Source organism: Embiotoca jacksoni, unplaced genomic scaffold, assembly GCF_022577435.1.
Source record: "Embiotoca jacksoni isolate LCO1_2020_lvr unplaced genomic scaffold, fEmbJac1.0.p SCAF_17, whole genome shotgun sequence".
Taxonomy (NCBI): domain Eukaryota; kingdom Metazoa; phylum Chordata; class Actinopteri; family Embiotocidae; genus Embiotoca; species Embiotoca jacksoni.
In genome coordinates, this window is record NW_027185307.1 from 78306 (window position 1) to 94893 (window position 16588).

General features: G+C 43.0%; 2 protein-coding genes across 3 annotated transcripts in view; one reads left to right on the top strand and one right to left on the bottom strand.

The window, feature by feature from the left end:
* Window positions 1-482: 482 nt before the first annotated feature.
* LOC138199577 (CBY1-interacting BAR domain-containing protein 1-like) lies at window positions 483-2765 on the top strand (the record flags this gene model as incomplete). Its single annotated transcript, XM_069151756.1, has 6 exons — window positions 483-584; window positions 979-984; window positions 1112-1216; window positions 1779-1892; window positions 2283-2483; window positions 2601-2765. Coding segments are annotated over 6 exons (693 nt in total), but the record flags the coding sequence as incomplete, so codon positions are not given.
* Window positions 2766-12361: 9596 nt separating this feature from the next.
* Window positions 12362-16588, bottom strand: part of arhgef4 (Rho guanine nucleotide exchange factor (GEF) 4) — a 47586-nt gene continuing 43359 nt past the window's right edge. For both annotated transcript variants that reach the window (XM_069151192.1, XM_069151193.1), the window contains 2 exons: window positions 14350-14427; window positions 12362-13884 (listed from right to left, as the gene is read on the bottom strand). In XM_069151192.1, coding sequence (XP_069007293.1) covers window positions 13727-13884; window positions 14350-14427 — 236 coding nt within the window. In that variant the 3' untranslated portion in view covers window positions 12362-13726. The remainder of the gene's footprint in view (window positions 13885-14349; window positions 14428-16588) is intronic.

Genomic DNA, 16588 nt, shown 5'->3' on the forward strand with positions numbered 1-16588 from the left:
ATGAAATTTCTTAATAAAGTCAAGTGATGTTTCTTAAAGTCAGGTGATGTTTCCAAATACAGTCACGTGATGTTTCTTCATAAAGACACGTGATGTTTCTTTATAAAGTCACGTGATATTTCTTCATAAAGTCACGTGATGTTTCTTAAAGTCACGTGATGTTTCTTAAAGTCAGGTGATGTTTCTTCATAAAGTCACGTGATGTTTCTTCATAAAGTCACGTGATGTCTCTTCATAATGTCACATGATGTTTCTAAATAAAGTCACGTGATGTTTCTAAAGAAAGTAATGTGATGTTTCTTTACAAAATCACGTGATGTTTCTTAATAAAATCACGTGATGTTTCTTCATAAAGTCACGAGAGATTATTTTTGTCATTGTACTCAGAACAGTGAATCTCAGTTCAGCCGCTCTTTAAAGTGTTCAACAGAAAGAACAAGTCAGAATCAACAACACTGATGTTTCTGTTGTTTCTCCATCAGACTGATCTGAAGAAGTTCAGTGCTGATCTGAACAAAGAGAATAAGGAGCTGCAGAAACTGGACAAGATCAGATTGAAGAACCCTGAAGATCGACACAGTATCGTATCCTTCACACACACACACACACACACACACACACACACACACACACACACACACACACACACACTCAGACACACGCACACACACTCAGACTCACACACACACACACACACACACACACACTCAGACACACACACACACACACACACACACACACACACACACACACACACACACACACACACACACACACACACCGATTGTTGTCAGAATTAAAACGTAATATCCGAGAACATACGTGTGCGCTGCGTGTTAATATTCTCTTATACTGTGTTTACATATGGAGACAATTTATTTTTATTATATGTTATAATAGTTTTATATTCGGGCATCACATGTTAAAATGTTTGAAACTTAAATGATTGGAGAATATTTCCTTGACCAGACCCTTCAGTCTCAGGTATTTATCATTATTGATATTATTTTAAAATCTACACAGGAGGGTCATGACTCTCCTGACCCCTGACCCCTGACACCTTACCCTTGACCCTTGACCCTGAGATAAACTGTTATATTTATATTTACAGGCTGAAGTTAATGCTCAGAAGGCCTCAAACAACGCTCAGCGCAGCATCACACAACTGGAGGAGACGATCACGGACTTCCAGAGACACAAACTAGAGGACATCAAGGTCTCACACACACACACACACAGACACACACACACACACACACAGACACACACACACACACACACACACAGACAGACAGACAGACAGACACACACACACACACACACACACACACACACACACAGACACAAACACACACACACACACACACACACACACACACACACACACACACACACACACACACTCACACAGACAGACAGACACACAGACACACAGACAGACACACACACACACACACACACACACACACACACAGACACACACAGACACAAACACACACTCACACACACAAACACACACACACACACACACACACACAGACACAAACACACACACACACACACACACACACACACATACACACACACACACACACACACACACACACACACAGACAGACAGACACAACACACACACACACACACACACACACACACACACACACACACACACACAGACGCACACAAACATAGAAACACATGGACACACAAAAACAGACACAGTCCAGCAGGTGAATTTTCAGTGTTTCAACATGGTTGTTTGTTGTTTGCTTCATCAGAGGATCTTCATCGACTTCGTCACCGTGGAGATGCTCTTCCACTCTAAAGCTCTGGAGGTCTACACACACACGTACCACAACCTGGAGGCCGTGAACACCGAGAAGGACCTGGAGGTAACAGGAACATGGGGGGAGAGGCAGCAGAGGGAGGGGCCAGGGGGGGAGGGGCCAGGGGGGGAGGGGGCAGAGGAGGGAGGGGCCAGGGAAGGGAAGGGCCAGGGGAGGGAGGTGGCAGCTGATGCAGCAGCAGCACGTTAATCTACCACGTTTCTCTAACAGGAAGTAGAACCATCCTGCTGCTGGACAGAAGAACATGTGTGTTAAACAGAGCAAATAAAAACATTCATGTTGAGTCAAACGACCAAAAAGAGCAGCAGATGTGTTGCAGGTGATTCATTAGAGGAGACAGATGTGTCCAGTCTGAGACGACCCAACACACTACAGGAAGTTCAGAAGCGTACGAACACAGAAAGAGACGGCATCTCTGTCCTCTTGTCTCCACAGCTGTTCAGTGGACGAATCAAGATGTCCGACTCTCTGGCTGGACCTCTGGACTCCCCTCTGAGCAGCCACTCTGCTCCCTTCATCAACCACCTCCCCAGTCCTCCCCTAGCCTCCCTGAAAACCCGCAGACTCAGGTCCATGTTGGCCTCCACCACCGGCCAAACCCACGGACGGCAGCAGTATCCAGACACAGCCAGCAGGGTGAGCGCTCATGTACCCGTTACCATAGTAACAGAACAGACTTTATCTCTGCTCTGGGCAGTTTGAACTGTTGTCGTGAAGCCCATCAGTCACTGAGCCACTGACTTTCATTTTCAGTCTCACAACACCTTACAGCACCAGAGAGCCATGGAGGAGCAGCTGGAGCAGGAGGAAGAGGAAGAAGACGAAGAAGAGTATGAATCAGAGATAGAGCAGGGTCAGCACACCAGCAGGCAGTCTTATGCTGCTCACTACGCCCAGATGCACCGATGGCAAAAATGAAAGCCAAGGAAACATCCAGACACGGCGCCTTGTTCAGAGATGTGCTGCCCTCCACACTGAAATACAGCAAATCCCAGCATGCAACACTGGCTTCCATGGTTGTTGGTATCAAGGTGCATTAAGGTCTATACAAAACTGTGTATATCTAATATTACAACCCTGTTCTTATAAAAGTAGTGACGCTGTGTAAAATGTAAATAAAAAAAGAATGTTATGATTTTTGTAAATAAACCCATATTTAATTATAAATAGACCAAAGACAACATTTCAAATGTCGAAATGAGAAAATGTATTGTTTTATGAAAATAATTCTGATTTTGAATTTAATGGCAGCAACATGTCTCAAAAAAGTTTTGACAGGCTCAACAAAAGACTGGAAAAGTTGTGTAAAGATAAAATAATGACTGGTGGAACAACTGATCAGGTTACCATGGCAACAGAGCAGTAACATCATTGGGTATAAAAAGATGATTTCAGAGAGACAGAGTCTCTCAACAGTGAAGATGGGGAGAGGTTCACCACTCTGAAAGACTGTGTTGGAAAATAGTTCAACAATCTAAGAATAATGTTCCTCAACGTAAAACTACAAAGAATTAGTGGATTTCATCATCTACGGTTCATAATATCATTAAAAGATTCAGAGAATCTGGAGAAATCTCTGAACACAAGGGACAAGGCTAGAAACCAATATTGGATGGTGGTGATCTTCGGGCCCTCAGGCAGCACTGCATTAAAAACACACTATTCTGGAGTGGAAATCACTGCATGGGCTCAGGAACACTTGTGAAAGCCATCGTCCGTGAACACCGTTCATTGCTGCGTCCACAAATGATGTTAAAACTCTCCAAAGAAGAAACCAGATAGAAACATGATCCAGAAACACCGCCGCCTTCTCTGGACCGAGATCATTGAAGATGGACTGAGGTGAAGTGGAAAACTGTCCTGAGGTCTGAGGAACTGAGACCCTGAACTGTTGAGCAGCTGAAATCCTCTGTCAGGCAAGAATGGGACCACATTTCACTTTCTAAACTCCAGAAACTGGTCTCCTCAGTTCCCCAACATTTCCATAGTGTTGTTAAAAGAAGAGTTGATGCACCTCAGTGGTGAACATGATCCTGGAACAACTTATAGAGACGTGTTGCTGCATCAGATTCACAATGAGAAGATATTTAATAAAACATTAAAATGTCTGTTTCAACATTTGATATGTTGTCTTTGAACTATTTAATATTAAATATAGGTTTACATGATTGGTAAATCATCACATTTAGTTTTTATTTACATTTTACACAGCGTCCCAACTTTTTTTTGGAAACAGGGTTTTAATAAGGTAACACTGAGGACAATAAACAGGATGTTTGATGAAGGTATAGTAAGAGCTGTTTGCTTTTAATCTCCGTTAGAAATAAGCACAAAAACATTTGATGCATGAAAACCACGTGCTCCATGTTCCTCCACCACCTCAATTTGACAGTCTTATTTATTTCATAAAGGAGACACCTGTGTTTGCACTGAACATATTTTGTGTGGTAAAGTGCACAATCATCCAATATTAATGTAATTATGTCATTTAAATAACAGCTGTCTTTTGATATGGAAAAGGTCAAAGGTGCTCAGAGGTGGATTCCTTCCAATAAAACTTCATCATCAGAGTGGCTTTTCAAAGATGTATAAAATTTTACTGTCATCACATAATAATCAATGAAAAACAAGACCATGAAAGATTCACAGACAACTGCAAGAGAAGCCAAACGTCCCGTTTCGCTTTGTAGGCACACTGGAGTTTGTCCACCATGTGTGTGTGGGTGTGTGGGTGGGGGTGGGTGGGTGGGTGTGTGTGTGTGTGTGTGTGTGTGTGTGGGTGTGTGGGTGGGTGGGTGTGGGGTGTGTGTGGGTGGGTGTGGGGGGTGTGGGTGGGTGTGGGTGTGGGGTGTGTGTGGGTGGGTCTGGGGTGTGTGGGTAGGTGTGTGTGTGGGGTGTGGGTGGGTGGGTGTGTGGGTGTCGGTGTGGGTGTGGGGTGTGTGTGGGTAGGTGTGTGTGGGGTGTGTGGTAAGAGATTTTGCCAGCAGGACAGAGACAGAGCAAAGTTCTCCTGCTGATCTGAGTCTGAACTGGTGGAGCAGCAGTGAGGTGGAGGAACCAGAGGACTCTGGGAGCAGCAGGCTCCATGTTGACGATGATCTACGTGGATCTCCGCAGGACATCAGCTAAGTCCGAGGCCTCAGAAACGTGGCTACATATAAACTTGCCCTCTGTTGCTTTGAATGTAAGTGGATACAATATGTTTTGAAGAGATAGATCTAGTGGTAAAGGAGGAGGAGCAATGTTTTACATTAAAGAACACCTTAATTGTAGCCAGATTGAGTGGTCAAGTGATGTCAAATTGGAATGTATTGGTCTGAAAGTGTCACTATCATCTCAAATGTCTCTTACTCTTATCTACAGACCACCATTGTCCAAATGTGAATTTTATGATCAGCTTAATTCCATGTTAAAGGGATTTGACTTTGAAGAGGTTATATTAATGGGTGATTTTAATGTAAATTGGGAGGATAAATCTGGAAGAAAATCCCTAAAATGTACAATTGATTGTTTTAATATAACTCAGTTAGTGAACAAACACACAAGGATAACCCATACTTCTCAGTCCCAGATTGATTTGATTTTTTTAGCAATAAACCAGAAAGAATGATCAAAACACACAATATGGTAACTGGTATGTCTGACCATAATTTAATACTTTTAACAAGAAAACTTGCAAAGAAATGTTTTAAAATCTCTTTACCAGAAAGGCTTATCAATTAAGAATACCGAAAGGTGACCAACATTTATTTGAGGATGCTATACAGGGAATTGATTGGAGCAACTGTTTAAGGCTTGCAAGTGTGGAGGAAGACAGCAACATCTTATCCACATACAGACCACAATTAACAGTTTCCTTAAAAAAGCCAAAATTAAACAAAATCAAAAGAACACACTTCCATGGCTAAATAGTGACATCTGGAATTTAATGAAAAAACGGGACTACGCATTAAAACTGGCACTCAAGTCTAAATTAGGAAATGATAGGCAGAAATTCATAATGCTGAGAAACCAGGTAACGAAATAACTTAGAAACGCAAAAGCACTTTTTTTTTTTTATCAAGATCATTGATGAAGCAGGGGGGAATTCTAAAATAATATGGGATAATCTAAAGAAGTTAACAGACAAACATAACAGCAATTCAATGAAGCAACCAATTGAATTGAATTCAATTCAATTGAAGCAATCCAAAAACATGCACCTCAGGTCAGGTTACCTGGCGCCACGCTAGTGACAGCCTGCTGCAGCAGCTCCCCCCTGAGAGCCCACCTGCTGTAGTGAAGAAATTTCCCCTTGGAAATTAATAAAGTGAATAAAATCAAATCAAAAATCAAATCAACTTAAAATGAATGTACATGGCTGTCTTGCACAAGATGAAGTTGTAATTTGTACAGTTTTCAATTCATACTTTATCAACTCAGTGGAAGCTTTAACTCAAAGTTCCAATATTGGTCAATTTCATCATACACCAGTATATGAAGGTCAACCATGCTTCTCTATTCAGGAAGTCTCTGAATCTATTGTCATCCGAGTTCTAGGCTCACTCAAGAATTCTAGGGCAAAAGATGTTTGTTTCTTCAGAAAAAAAAAGTCAATTCCAAAGGCACACTCCCTCACCCTATCACAAGCATTGTCAACAAATCTCTCAGCCAAAGTGTGTTTCCGAAAGGATGGAAATCAGCCACAGTAACACCCGTTTTTAAATCAGGAGATTCAACCGACGTCTCATTATCGGCCAATCAGTATTCTACCTGCTGTTTCCAAAATTGTTGAGAAATGTGTTGCAGAGCAACTTATTAAACACCTCAACAGCTCCATATCAGCTACATCCTACGCAGTTTGGTTACAGGGCTAATCATTCGACTGAAACAGCCAACTGTTTTCTCTTAGAAAATGTGAAGCTTAAAATGAATAAAGGGGGTGTAGTAGCAGCGGTTTTTCTTGACCTCAAGAAGACTTTTGATACGGTTAATCACAATGTCCTGATTAATAAACTGTCAAATTTGAACTTTTCCTGAGAGTCTCTTGCCTTGCTGAAATCCTACCTTGAAGGAAGAACCCAGTGTGTCAGAGTGGGTGATGTTTCATCATTTATTCTGAGATCTAACGTGGGAGTACCCCACGGTTCTATTTTAGGGCCTTTATTATTCAGTTTATACATTCATGATTTGCCGGGTGTGATATTCAAATGTACGCTGATGATAGTGATTTATGTGCACGCAAAGAACAAAGAACAAGCTGCACTGAAGCTTACGTCCACAATGACAAATGTAACTAAATGGCTTGCAAATTCCTGCCTTCACCTGAATGTTAAAAATACTGTTTGTATGTTCTTCACAAAGAGGGCTTGCAAAGTGTAACCAGAGCCAGATGTTTATGTTGCTAGTGAGAGGCTACAGATAGTGTCAGATTTTAAATATTTAGGATTTTTTTATTGATTCGAATCTGTTTTAAAAAGCAGGTAAAACATGTGACAAAGGTCTTCAAATTTAACCTCATGAATTTCAGATACAGAAGAAACAGTCTAACCATGCAGGCTGTGGAACTGTATTTTAATGCAATGATTATCCCCCATCTGACCTACTGCTTCGGAAGAATATGTTAGTGTTAATAAAGCAACTCCTCCCAGTCATATTAATTATCATATTCCTAGAGATTCAGGAGGAGGAGGAGGAGGAGGAGTGGCAGCAATCTTCCACTCAAGTTTATCAATTAATCCAAAGCCTAAACTTAGTTCTAAATCATTTGAGAGTCTGACTCTTAGTCTCTCACCCAAACTGGAAAGCAGAGAAACAGATTGTATTGTTGTTGTTTATCTCCCACCTGGTCCTTATTCAGAGTTTCTAACTGAATTCTGACTTTTGATCAGATTTAGTGCTGAGTTCAGATAAAGTGATGATAGTGGGAGACTTTAACATTCATGTTGACGTGGACAATGACAGCCTCAGTTCTACTTTCAGCTCATTATTAGATTCTATAGGCTTTTATCAGGATGTAAATAAACCCCGTCACCGTGGTAACCACACCCTCCATCTGGTTCTGTCGTATGGGATGGAAACTGAAAATGTAATAGTATTTCCTCAAAACCCTGTTTTGTCAGACCACTTCTTATTAACATCTGAAGTTCCAATAATGGACTACACAGCATGTGGGAATAAATCCCACTACAGTAGATGTCTGTCAGATGATGTCGTGGCCAAGTTTAAGGAAGCAGTTACATGTTTATCCTCTTCGATGCCGTGTGTTAAAGCAGTGGAAGACATCTACGTTGATCTTAGTCCCACACAAGTGGATCATCTGGTAGAAAACACTGCAGTATCTCTGCTACAACTCTAGATGATGTCGCCCCTCTGAAGAAGAGAGTCATGAACCAGAGGAAGTTGTCTCCATGGTACAACTCAGAACTACGCTCTGCTAGGCAGCGACTAGAAAGATGGAAAGGAAATGGAGTTCCACTAATTTAGAAGAATTTCACCTGCCTGGAAGGAGAGTCTAATATTATATAAGAAAGCTCTTCATAAGGCCAGAACTTTATATTATTCATCATTAATAGAGGACAACAAGAACAAGTCCAGGTTTCTTTTCATCACTGCAGCAGGCTGACAAAGAGTCCCAGTTCTGTTGAGTCCTCTATTCCTTCAGCTCTCAGCAGTAATGACTTCATTAACTTCTTTACTAATAAAATTCTTACTATCAGGGAGAGAATCGGGCCGACCCTTCCTGACACCATCACTGATGTGATGTTAAGTACAGCAGCCTTGAAAGCAACTGTAGGACCAGATGTAAACTTGGAACATTTCTCTCCTGTTGAGCTCTCTGAGTTAACTAGAATTATTTCTTCATCTGGATCCTCTAGCTGTCTGTTAGATCTCATCCCAACTAAACTTTTTAAGGAAGTCTTCCCTTTAATTAATACTTCCATATTAGATCAGAGCAACCTATCTATTGTAACCGGCTATGTACCGCAGGCTTTTAAAGTGGCTGTAATTAAAACTTTACTTAAAAAGCCAACTCTTGATCAGCTGTTTTAGGAAACTACAGACCAATTTACAACCTGAAGTTTATTTCTAAAATCTGTTACAAATCAACTTTGTGATCATTTACAAAGGAATGATCTGTTTGAAGATGTTCAGTCTTTAGAGTTCATTATAGCACAGAAACAGCTCTGGTGAAAGTTACTAACGACCTTTTATTAGCCTCAGATAATGGACTCGTCTCTGTACCTGTTCTTCTGGACCTCAGTGCTGCTTTTGATACGATTGATCATACGATTTTATTACAGAGATTAGAAGACATTACGAGGATTAAAGGAACTGCATTAGACTGGTTCAAATCCTACTTATCAGATAGATTTCAGTTTGTTCATGTCAACAATGAGTCTTCCAGACAAACAAGAGTTAGTTATGGAGTTCCACAAGGCTCAGTGTTAGGCCCAATACTTTTTACTTTGTCCATGCTTCCATTAGGAGATGTCATCAGGAAGCACTGCATCAACTTCCATTGTTATGCAGATGACACTCAGCTATATCTTTCTATAAAACCAGATGAAACTAATCAGTTAGTAAAACTTGAAGCCTGTCTAAAAGACATAAAGGCCTGGATGACCAAAAACTTCCTGCTTCTAAACTCGACCGACAGCTCCAGGGGGACACGGCAGGCAGGGCAGCCGGCAGACCAGCGGAAGGGACGGCGTCAACAATCCTCCGAGCCGGGAGGGCAACTCCACCGACTGGTGACTTTGACAGGGAATATCCGCAGGAGGCACAGAGGCCGGAGGAACGGGAACGGGAACAGGACTGACGGAGAGCTGATGGAGAGCTGACGGAGGATGGACGGGTGACTAACAAAAATGAACCGACAACCAGAGTTGTGCAGAGGCAGGTTACATATAGTCTGGGGAGGTGATCAGGGAGATGCAGCACACCTGCAGGTGGTGATCAGGGGTGAGTGGCTGCATCTGCTGGGACCGGTGAGGGGCGTGGCCACGGGAGGTGAGGGGCGTGGCTACAGACAAAGACAGGGGACACAGGAGGAGAGGTGATCGGGGGCAAAACGGAGGAAAAAACTGGACTCCTGACATATTCTCCATAAACAAGCTCTAAAAACACTTGAAAAGCCAAAAAGTCACCATCACTGCAATATCCTTATCAAACACCATATCTTGAGTTGGGAGAACCTCATTAAATTCACTTGTGTGTCTGTTTTTTAAAATTTTACATGGCATGGCCCCGCGTCCGCTTAGTGATTTTATTAAACGACGCACTCAAAGTAGCAGACACGCTAGATCTACTTTAAGAGGTGATTGTGTAATTTCACCATAGGTCAAGTTCTTTTAGCAAATCTGCATTATCTGTGAATTCAGCACACTCGTTGAATGCTCTGCCATCACACATACACACAAAAAACATGTACAAAACATTCAAACAGCCTTAATGAATGGCTTGTTGCCACTCAGGTGTGCAAGCATTAATGTGCTGTCTGTCCTGCCTGCTTGGTTCACCTATATGTGCATTTGTCTTGTTCAGTGTTGATGTATGTTCTGTGCCTCAGTGTTATATATGTGTTTGTACTGTAGGCACACTTTTCTTTTGCTTACGTGAATTGGTTTTGTCCATACGTTATTGTCTGTTTATCGATTAATTTTAGTTTCATTGTTAATTTAAATTTTGTAATTTTAGGCTGCCTTCAAACATCTGGCCGGGGACAGCAGATGAAAATTTGCCTCTCTGGCTAACTCTGGCTCACTTACAGTTTTACTGTTGATTGGTGTGTATTGTCCCTGCAAAATAAATACATAAATACAAAAATAAAGACGAGGAGACGGGTCAGGTTGACTGCAGGTATGCTGACAGGTTGAGGGTGAGTAGATGTAACAAAGTGATAATGCAGGAGTGAAGGACCAGGGTTCATCCAGTGGCAGGAAAGAGAGATGACCACGAAGGCAGAGAGTCAGGAAGCCACAGGCGAAGGCTCGCTTGGAGGCCAGTAGGAGAGAGTCGGCCAAGGCAGTACTCCTCCGGGCGCCGAGCAGGCGGCGCAGCATCAACCCAGCTGGAGACAGAAACAGGAGAGACGGCATTGTCGACCTGGCCGGAAGCTAGTGGCCCGGAACAGGGACAGGGACAGGAACAAGAATGGGGACAGGAACAGGAACGGGGACAGGGACAAGAACAGGGACAGGAACAGGAACGAAACAAAAACAGGAACAGGGACGGGGGCAGGGGCGGGGACGGGAACGGGAACAGGGACAGGGACAGGGACAGGGACAGGAGCAGGAGCAGGACCAGAAACAGGAAAAGGAAAAGGAAAAAGGAAAAAGGAAAAAGGAAAAACAACAGGAACAGGAGAATGGGGATGGGAACAAGAACGGGAACGGGAACAGGAACAAGAACGGGGACAGGGACAGAAAAAGGAAAAGGAAAAAGAACAGGGACAGGAAAAGGAAAAGGAAAAGGAACAAGAACAGGTACAATGACAGGTACAGGAACAGAAACATAAACAGGAAAAGGAAAAAGAACAGAAACAAGAACAGGTACAAGGACAGGGACAGGAACAAAAACAGGGATAGGGACAGGGACAGGAAAAAGATCAGGAAAAGGAAAAGGAAAAAGAACAGGAACAAGGACAGGAACAGGGACAGGAACAGGGACATGAACAGGGACAGGGAAAGGGACGGCAAAAAGAACAAGAACAGATACAGGGACAGGGACGAGGACGAGACGGAACAGGGATGGGGATGAGAACAAGAACGAGAACGGGAACAGGAACAAGAATGGGAACAAGAACAGGGACAGGGACAATGACAGGGACAAGAACAGGGACCGGAACAGGAACAGGAACAGGAAAAAGATCAGGAACGGGAACAAGAACAGGTACAAGGACAGGGACAGGGATGGCAAAAAGAACAAGAACAGATACAGGGACGGGAACAGGGACAGGGACGAGGACGAGAGGGAACGGGAACAAGAACGGGGACAGGAACAGGGGCTACATTTGCTCTGAACATTAATTGATTTCACATTAATAAAAATAAAAATTTTCATTGGACTCTTAAGGACCATTTCAATGTAAAGTTACTCCCAGTATAATGTTTGTTCTTTGAGGAATCCTCTTGGTCTGGTCAACCCCACTGTGTCCCTGTTGGAATGTGAAGTCAGATATACATAATTATATAATAATATATAATTGGCAGCACATGAGACTGATGCAGAATTTTATCTTGCAGGTCTCAGAGTTTACAGGAGGTGAGAACTGGAAGCAACTTTAATATTAGATGTAAAAAGAGCATATGTATGTCATGTACTCTGGGTTTGTATAATTATCTGTTATTAGTGAAGTAGGCTGCAGATTAACACCATATAATACAGTAATACATCCTAAACTCACCCTCCACTCTAACAACCACCTCACTGGTTTAGTGCCATCTAGTGGTGAGGCTACAGACTGCAACCAACTGAATTCATCACCTCCTGAGTGTCACATTAAATAATAATCACTCTGACTGACAGCAGCGTTCATCAGTTTAGGAATGTTTAATAGAAGCTAAAACATTTGAACATAAAGGTGAGAGGAGTACATTTACTGAATGCACCGACAGAGAGAGAGAGAGAGAGAGAGAGCTGGGCTGCAGAGATCATACTGGACCTATGTTTATACTGAAAACACACAGCAGGAGGAAATCAGAAGAACAGAGAGATGTGTGTGTGTGTGTGTGTGTGTGTGTGTGTGTGTGTGTGTGTGTGTGTGTGTGTGTGTGTGTGTGTGTGTGTGTCTGTCAGCCCAGTGTCTCCGTGAAGCCTCAGTTCCTGATTGTGGTTAAATATCGCAGGTTTCTCAGATAAAAAAATATTCTTCACAGCAGGTTTTATCACATCCATGCATGTCATTGTAGGTTATTGTAGGTCAGTGTAGGTCATAGTGGGTCATTTTGGGTCATTGTAGGTTATTGTGGGTCATTGTTGGTCATTCTAGGTCATTGTAGGTTATTGTGCGTCATTGAAGGTCATTTTGGGTCATTGTAGGTCATTGTGGGTCACTGAAGGTTGTTGTAGGTCATTGTAGGTAATCCGTGACACATTTCAAATGGCACTTCAAAACATAAGATAAACGGAAAGAAGGAAAAGATAGAGGATGAATTTGTGTACTTTCATGACATGTAGGTAGAAGGAGGAGTCGAGGATGAGATGAATGTGGCTGCTGCTGCTTGTACTAAATAAATGTAATACAAAAATGTAATAAAAAGCTAAGACTCTGGGATCAGCTGAATCTTCTTTTGGCTGCAATACACCACTAATGCATCAGACAAATACACAGGCAGATCCTGGCAGGTGGAAAACACAAGACAGTGAAGAACGGAGCTGAACTCATCCTGAAAGGAGAAATCTGCACAGAGAGAAGCACAAGAAATGTTGACCCCTAAACTTCCCTTTAGTCATCAGCAGACACTAAGAAACATACAGCGATCATCTGGCACGAGGAACAGTAGGCCTCAAATCAGAAAACAGAAAAGAACACACTTGTCCACAGGCAATGTCTTCACAGAGGCAGCAGCCAGGAGTCCTCCTCACTCACAGAACAGTAGTCGTATTAGTAACCATCAGTAGCTGACTGAAGGTGGAGCAGAGTCCAGGCTCCCTGTTCCACTCAGTGTCTCCACCAGACCGTTCTCCAGTCTGACTGTTGATCAAACGATAAAGTGCTTTCAAAAATAATCTCCTCCTTCTCATCATCATCTTCATCTCTACAGTAAATCAGTACATCAGTTAGGGCAATGTTACGAGTAGGAAAGAAAAGAGGAAGAAGTAAAAAGGGTCTATTCAGGCACGAGCAGAGAGATTTCCTCTTCCTCCTCCTCCTCCTCACTTCCGGGCCGCTGGGTTTACTTCCTGAACGGAGTCAGTCTGCCGATGTTGTGCCAGAAGGTGGAGGTTTTCCTCTTTGGCTCGGCCAGCATGAAGACCTGCTGCTGGGGCAGAGCGGTGGGCAGGGAGGGGTGTTTCTGTCGCAGCAGGAAGTCGTAGTAGGGTCTGGTCACCGCTGGCACGTTAAGGCACATGACAGGAAGTGTTTTATATATATATGTAATTAGAAATGATCAGCAAGCAAAGAAACTGTTGGTTCCATCCAGCTTTGTATTAATGAACTGATGCAGTTTGAACGAGTGAAGGTCAGAAAAAACAATCAGAATATTCTGCTTCATCTCCATCTGACTCAAAACACGCGTACAATCGAGGACTATGTTTGTTAGACAGACAGACAGAACAACAGACAGCAAAAAGACAGACTGAAGGCAAACAGACAGACAGACAGACAGAACTAAAGACAGCAAACAGCAAACAGACAAACAGCAGACAGACTAAACTACAGACAGACAGACAGACAGAAAACAGACAGACAAACAGCAGACAGTCAGAGGACAGACAGACATACTGACTGACTGACTGGCAGACAGACAGAAAGACAGACAGCAGACAGACAGAAAGCTCTGATTGGTCGGCATACCTTTGGGTTTCCCAGCTGGATGTCTCTTGCAGGCGTTCAGCATGGCTTGTTTCTTCTGAACCTCTGTGAGAGAGAAGCCTGAGAACCGACAGGAAAACTTCTGAAACATCATTTAATGAAGGAACTATGCATGAATGAATGTTTGACAGACACATTCCAAAAAGTCAGGAGACTTTGATTCAGTGGTGAGTTTGATAAAGACATGAGTAGGTTCAACACTGAATATTAAAACTACTGTAAGTGGAAGGAGTAGTCTGACACGTTAGTACTCTGACACGTTAATACTCCGACACGTTGGTAGTCTGACGCGTTAATACTCTGACACGTTAGTACTCTGACATGTTAATTCTCTGACATATTAGTACTCTGACGCATTAATACTCTGAAACGTTATTACTCTGACTAGATAGTAATCAGACACGTTTGTACTCCGACACGTTAGTACTCTGACGCGTTAATACTCTGACACGTTAATACTCTGACACGTTAATACTCCGACACGTTAGTAGTCTGACGCGTTAATACTCCGACACATTAGTACTCTGACGCATTAATACTCTGAAACGTTATTACTCCGACTAGATAGTAATCAGACACGTTTGTATTCTGACACGTTAGTACTCTGACACGTTAATACTCTGACACGTTAATACTCTGACACGTTAATACTCCGACACGTTAGTAGTCTGACGCGTTAATACTCTGACACGTTAATACTCTGACACGTTAATACTCTGACACGTTAGTAGTCTGACGCGTTAATACTCTGACACGTTAATACTCTGACACATTAATACTCCGACATGTTAGTACTCTGATGCATTAATACTCTGAAACGTTATTACTCCGACTAGATAGTAATCAGACACGTTTGTACTCCGACACGTTAGTACTCTGACACGTTAATACTCGGCACGTTAGTACTCTGACACATTAATACCCTGACACATTAGTACACTGACGCGTTAATAGTCTGACACGTCAGTACTCTGACATGTTAGTACTCTGACGCGTTAATACTTTGCCACGTTTGTAATCTCACACGTTAGCACTCTGACGTCTTAGTACTCTGAAATATTAGTACTCTGACCCATTAATACTCCGACACGTTAGTACTCTGATGCAATAATACTCTGACACGTTAATAATCTGACACGTTAGTACTCTGACACATTCGTATTTTTTTAGTTTTCGACTCGAGTAAAATGACGCCGTGCTAGTGGCAGCCTGTTACAGCAGCTCCCCCGAGTGTGTTTGTTTCAAGTATTTTTTTTTCTTTCTTCTCTCTTCGGAGTTGGTTTTTTTTCTTCACGTTTGTTAAGTGACGGTCAAACAATGGACCGTAACTTTTCCTCTTTTCTGGTGGCTCTTCTACTTTTTTCCCTCTTTGTAACGGAGAGCTACACACAGTGGACCGGGGCCATTGTTTACTCTTGTGATCAGCTGATCACGCTGAGTAGACCTCTACTGCTGCTGCCCGGAGCGAGGCCTGAAATCCCGGACGAACTTCAGAGAAGACGTTGGGGTTGCAGAGCTGGAGCTAAACTGAAGGCGAAGAGGAGGAAATATAAACCATCGGTACCAGAGATTTTAATGGGGAACGTGAGGTCATTGGCCAACAAGACGGACGAGCTCGGCGCGCTGGTAAAGACCCAGAGAGAGTACCGGGAGTGCAGCATCATGTGTTTCACTGAGACATGGCTGCACTCACATCTCCCGGACCAAAGCGCGGCCGTACCCGGCTTCAGGACTGTTCGGGGGGACGGAGACGTTGTTCGGAGCGGTAAGAAGAAAGGTGGAGGGATTGAAGTCTATGTGAACGAGAGGTGGTGTAATCCCGACCACGTGTGTGTGAAGGAACGTTTCTGTAGCCCGGACATTGAACTTCTAGCCGTGGGGATGCGCCCGTATTATTTACCGAGGGAGTTCACGTCCGCCATTGTTATCGCTGTGTACGTTCCTCCATCAGCTGACGTAGAGGCAGCAGTGGACACCATCTACTCCACTGTGTCCAAACTTCAGACTAAGCATCCCGGTGCATTTTTGTTAGTTACTGGAGACTTTAACCAGTCTGGATGAAGCTCTGCCAACTTTGCACCAGTATGTTAACTGCCCCACCAGGAACAATAAAACTCTGGACCTACTGTATGCTAATGCCATGGATGCATACAGTACTACTGCCCTTCCCCCCCTTGGTAGATCAGACCACAACCTGGTCCTACTGACTCCCAAGTATGTC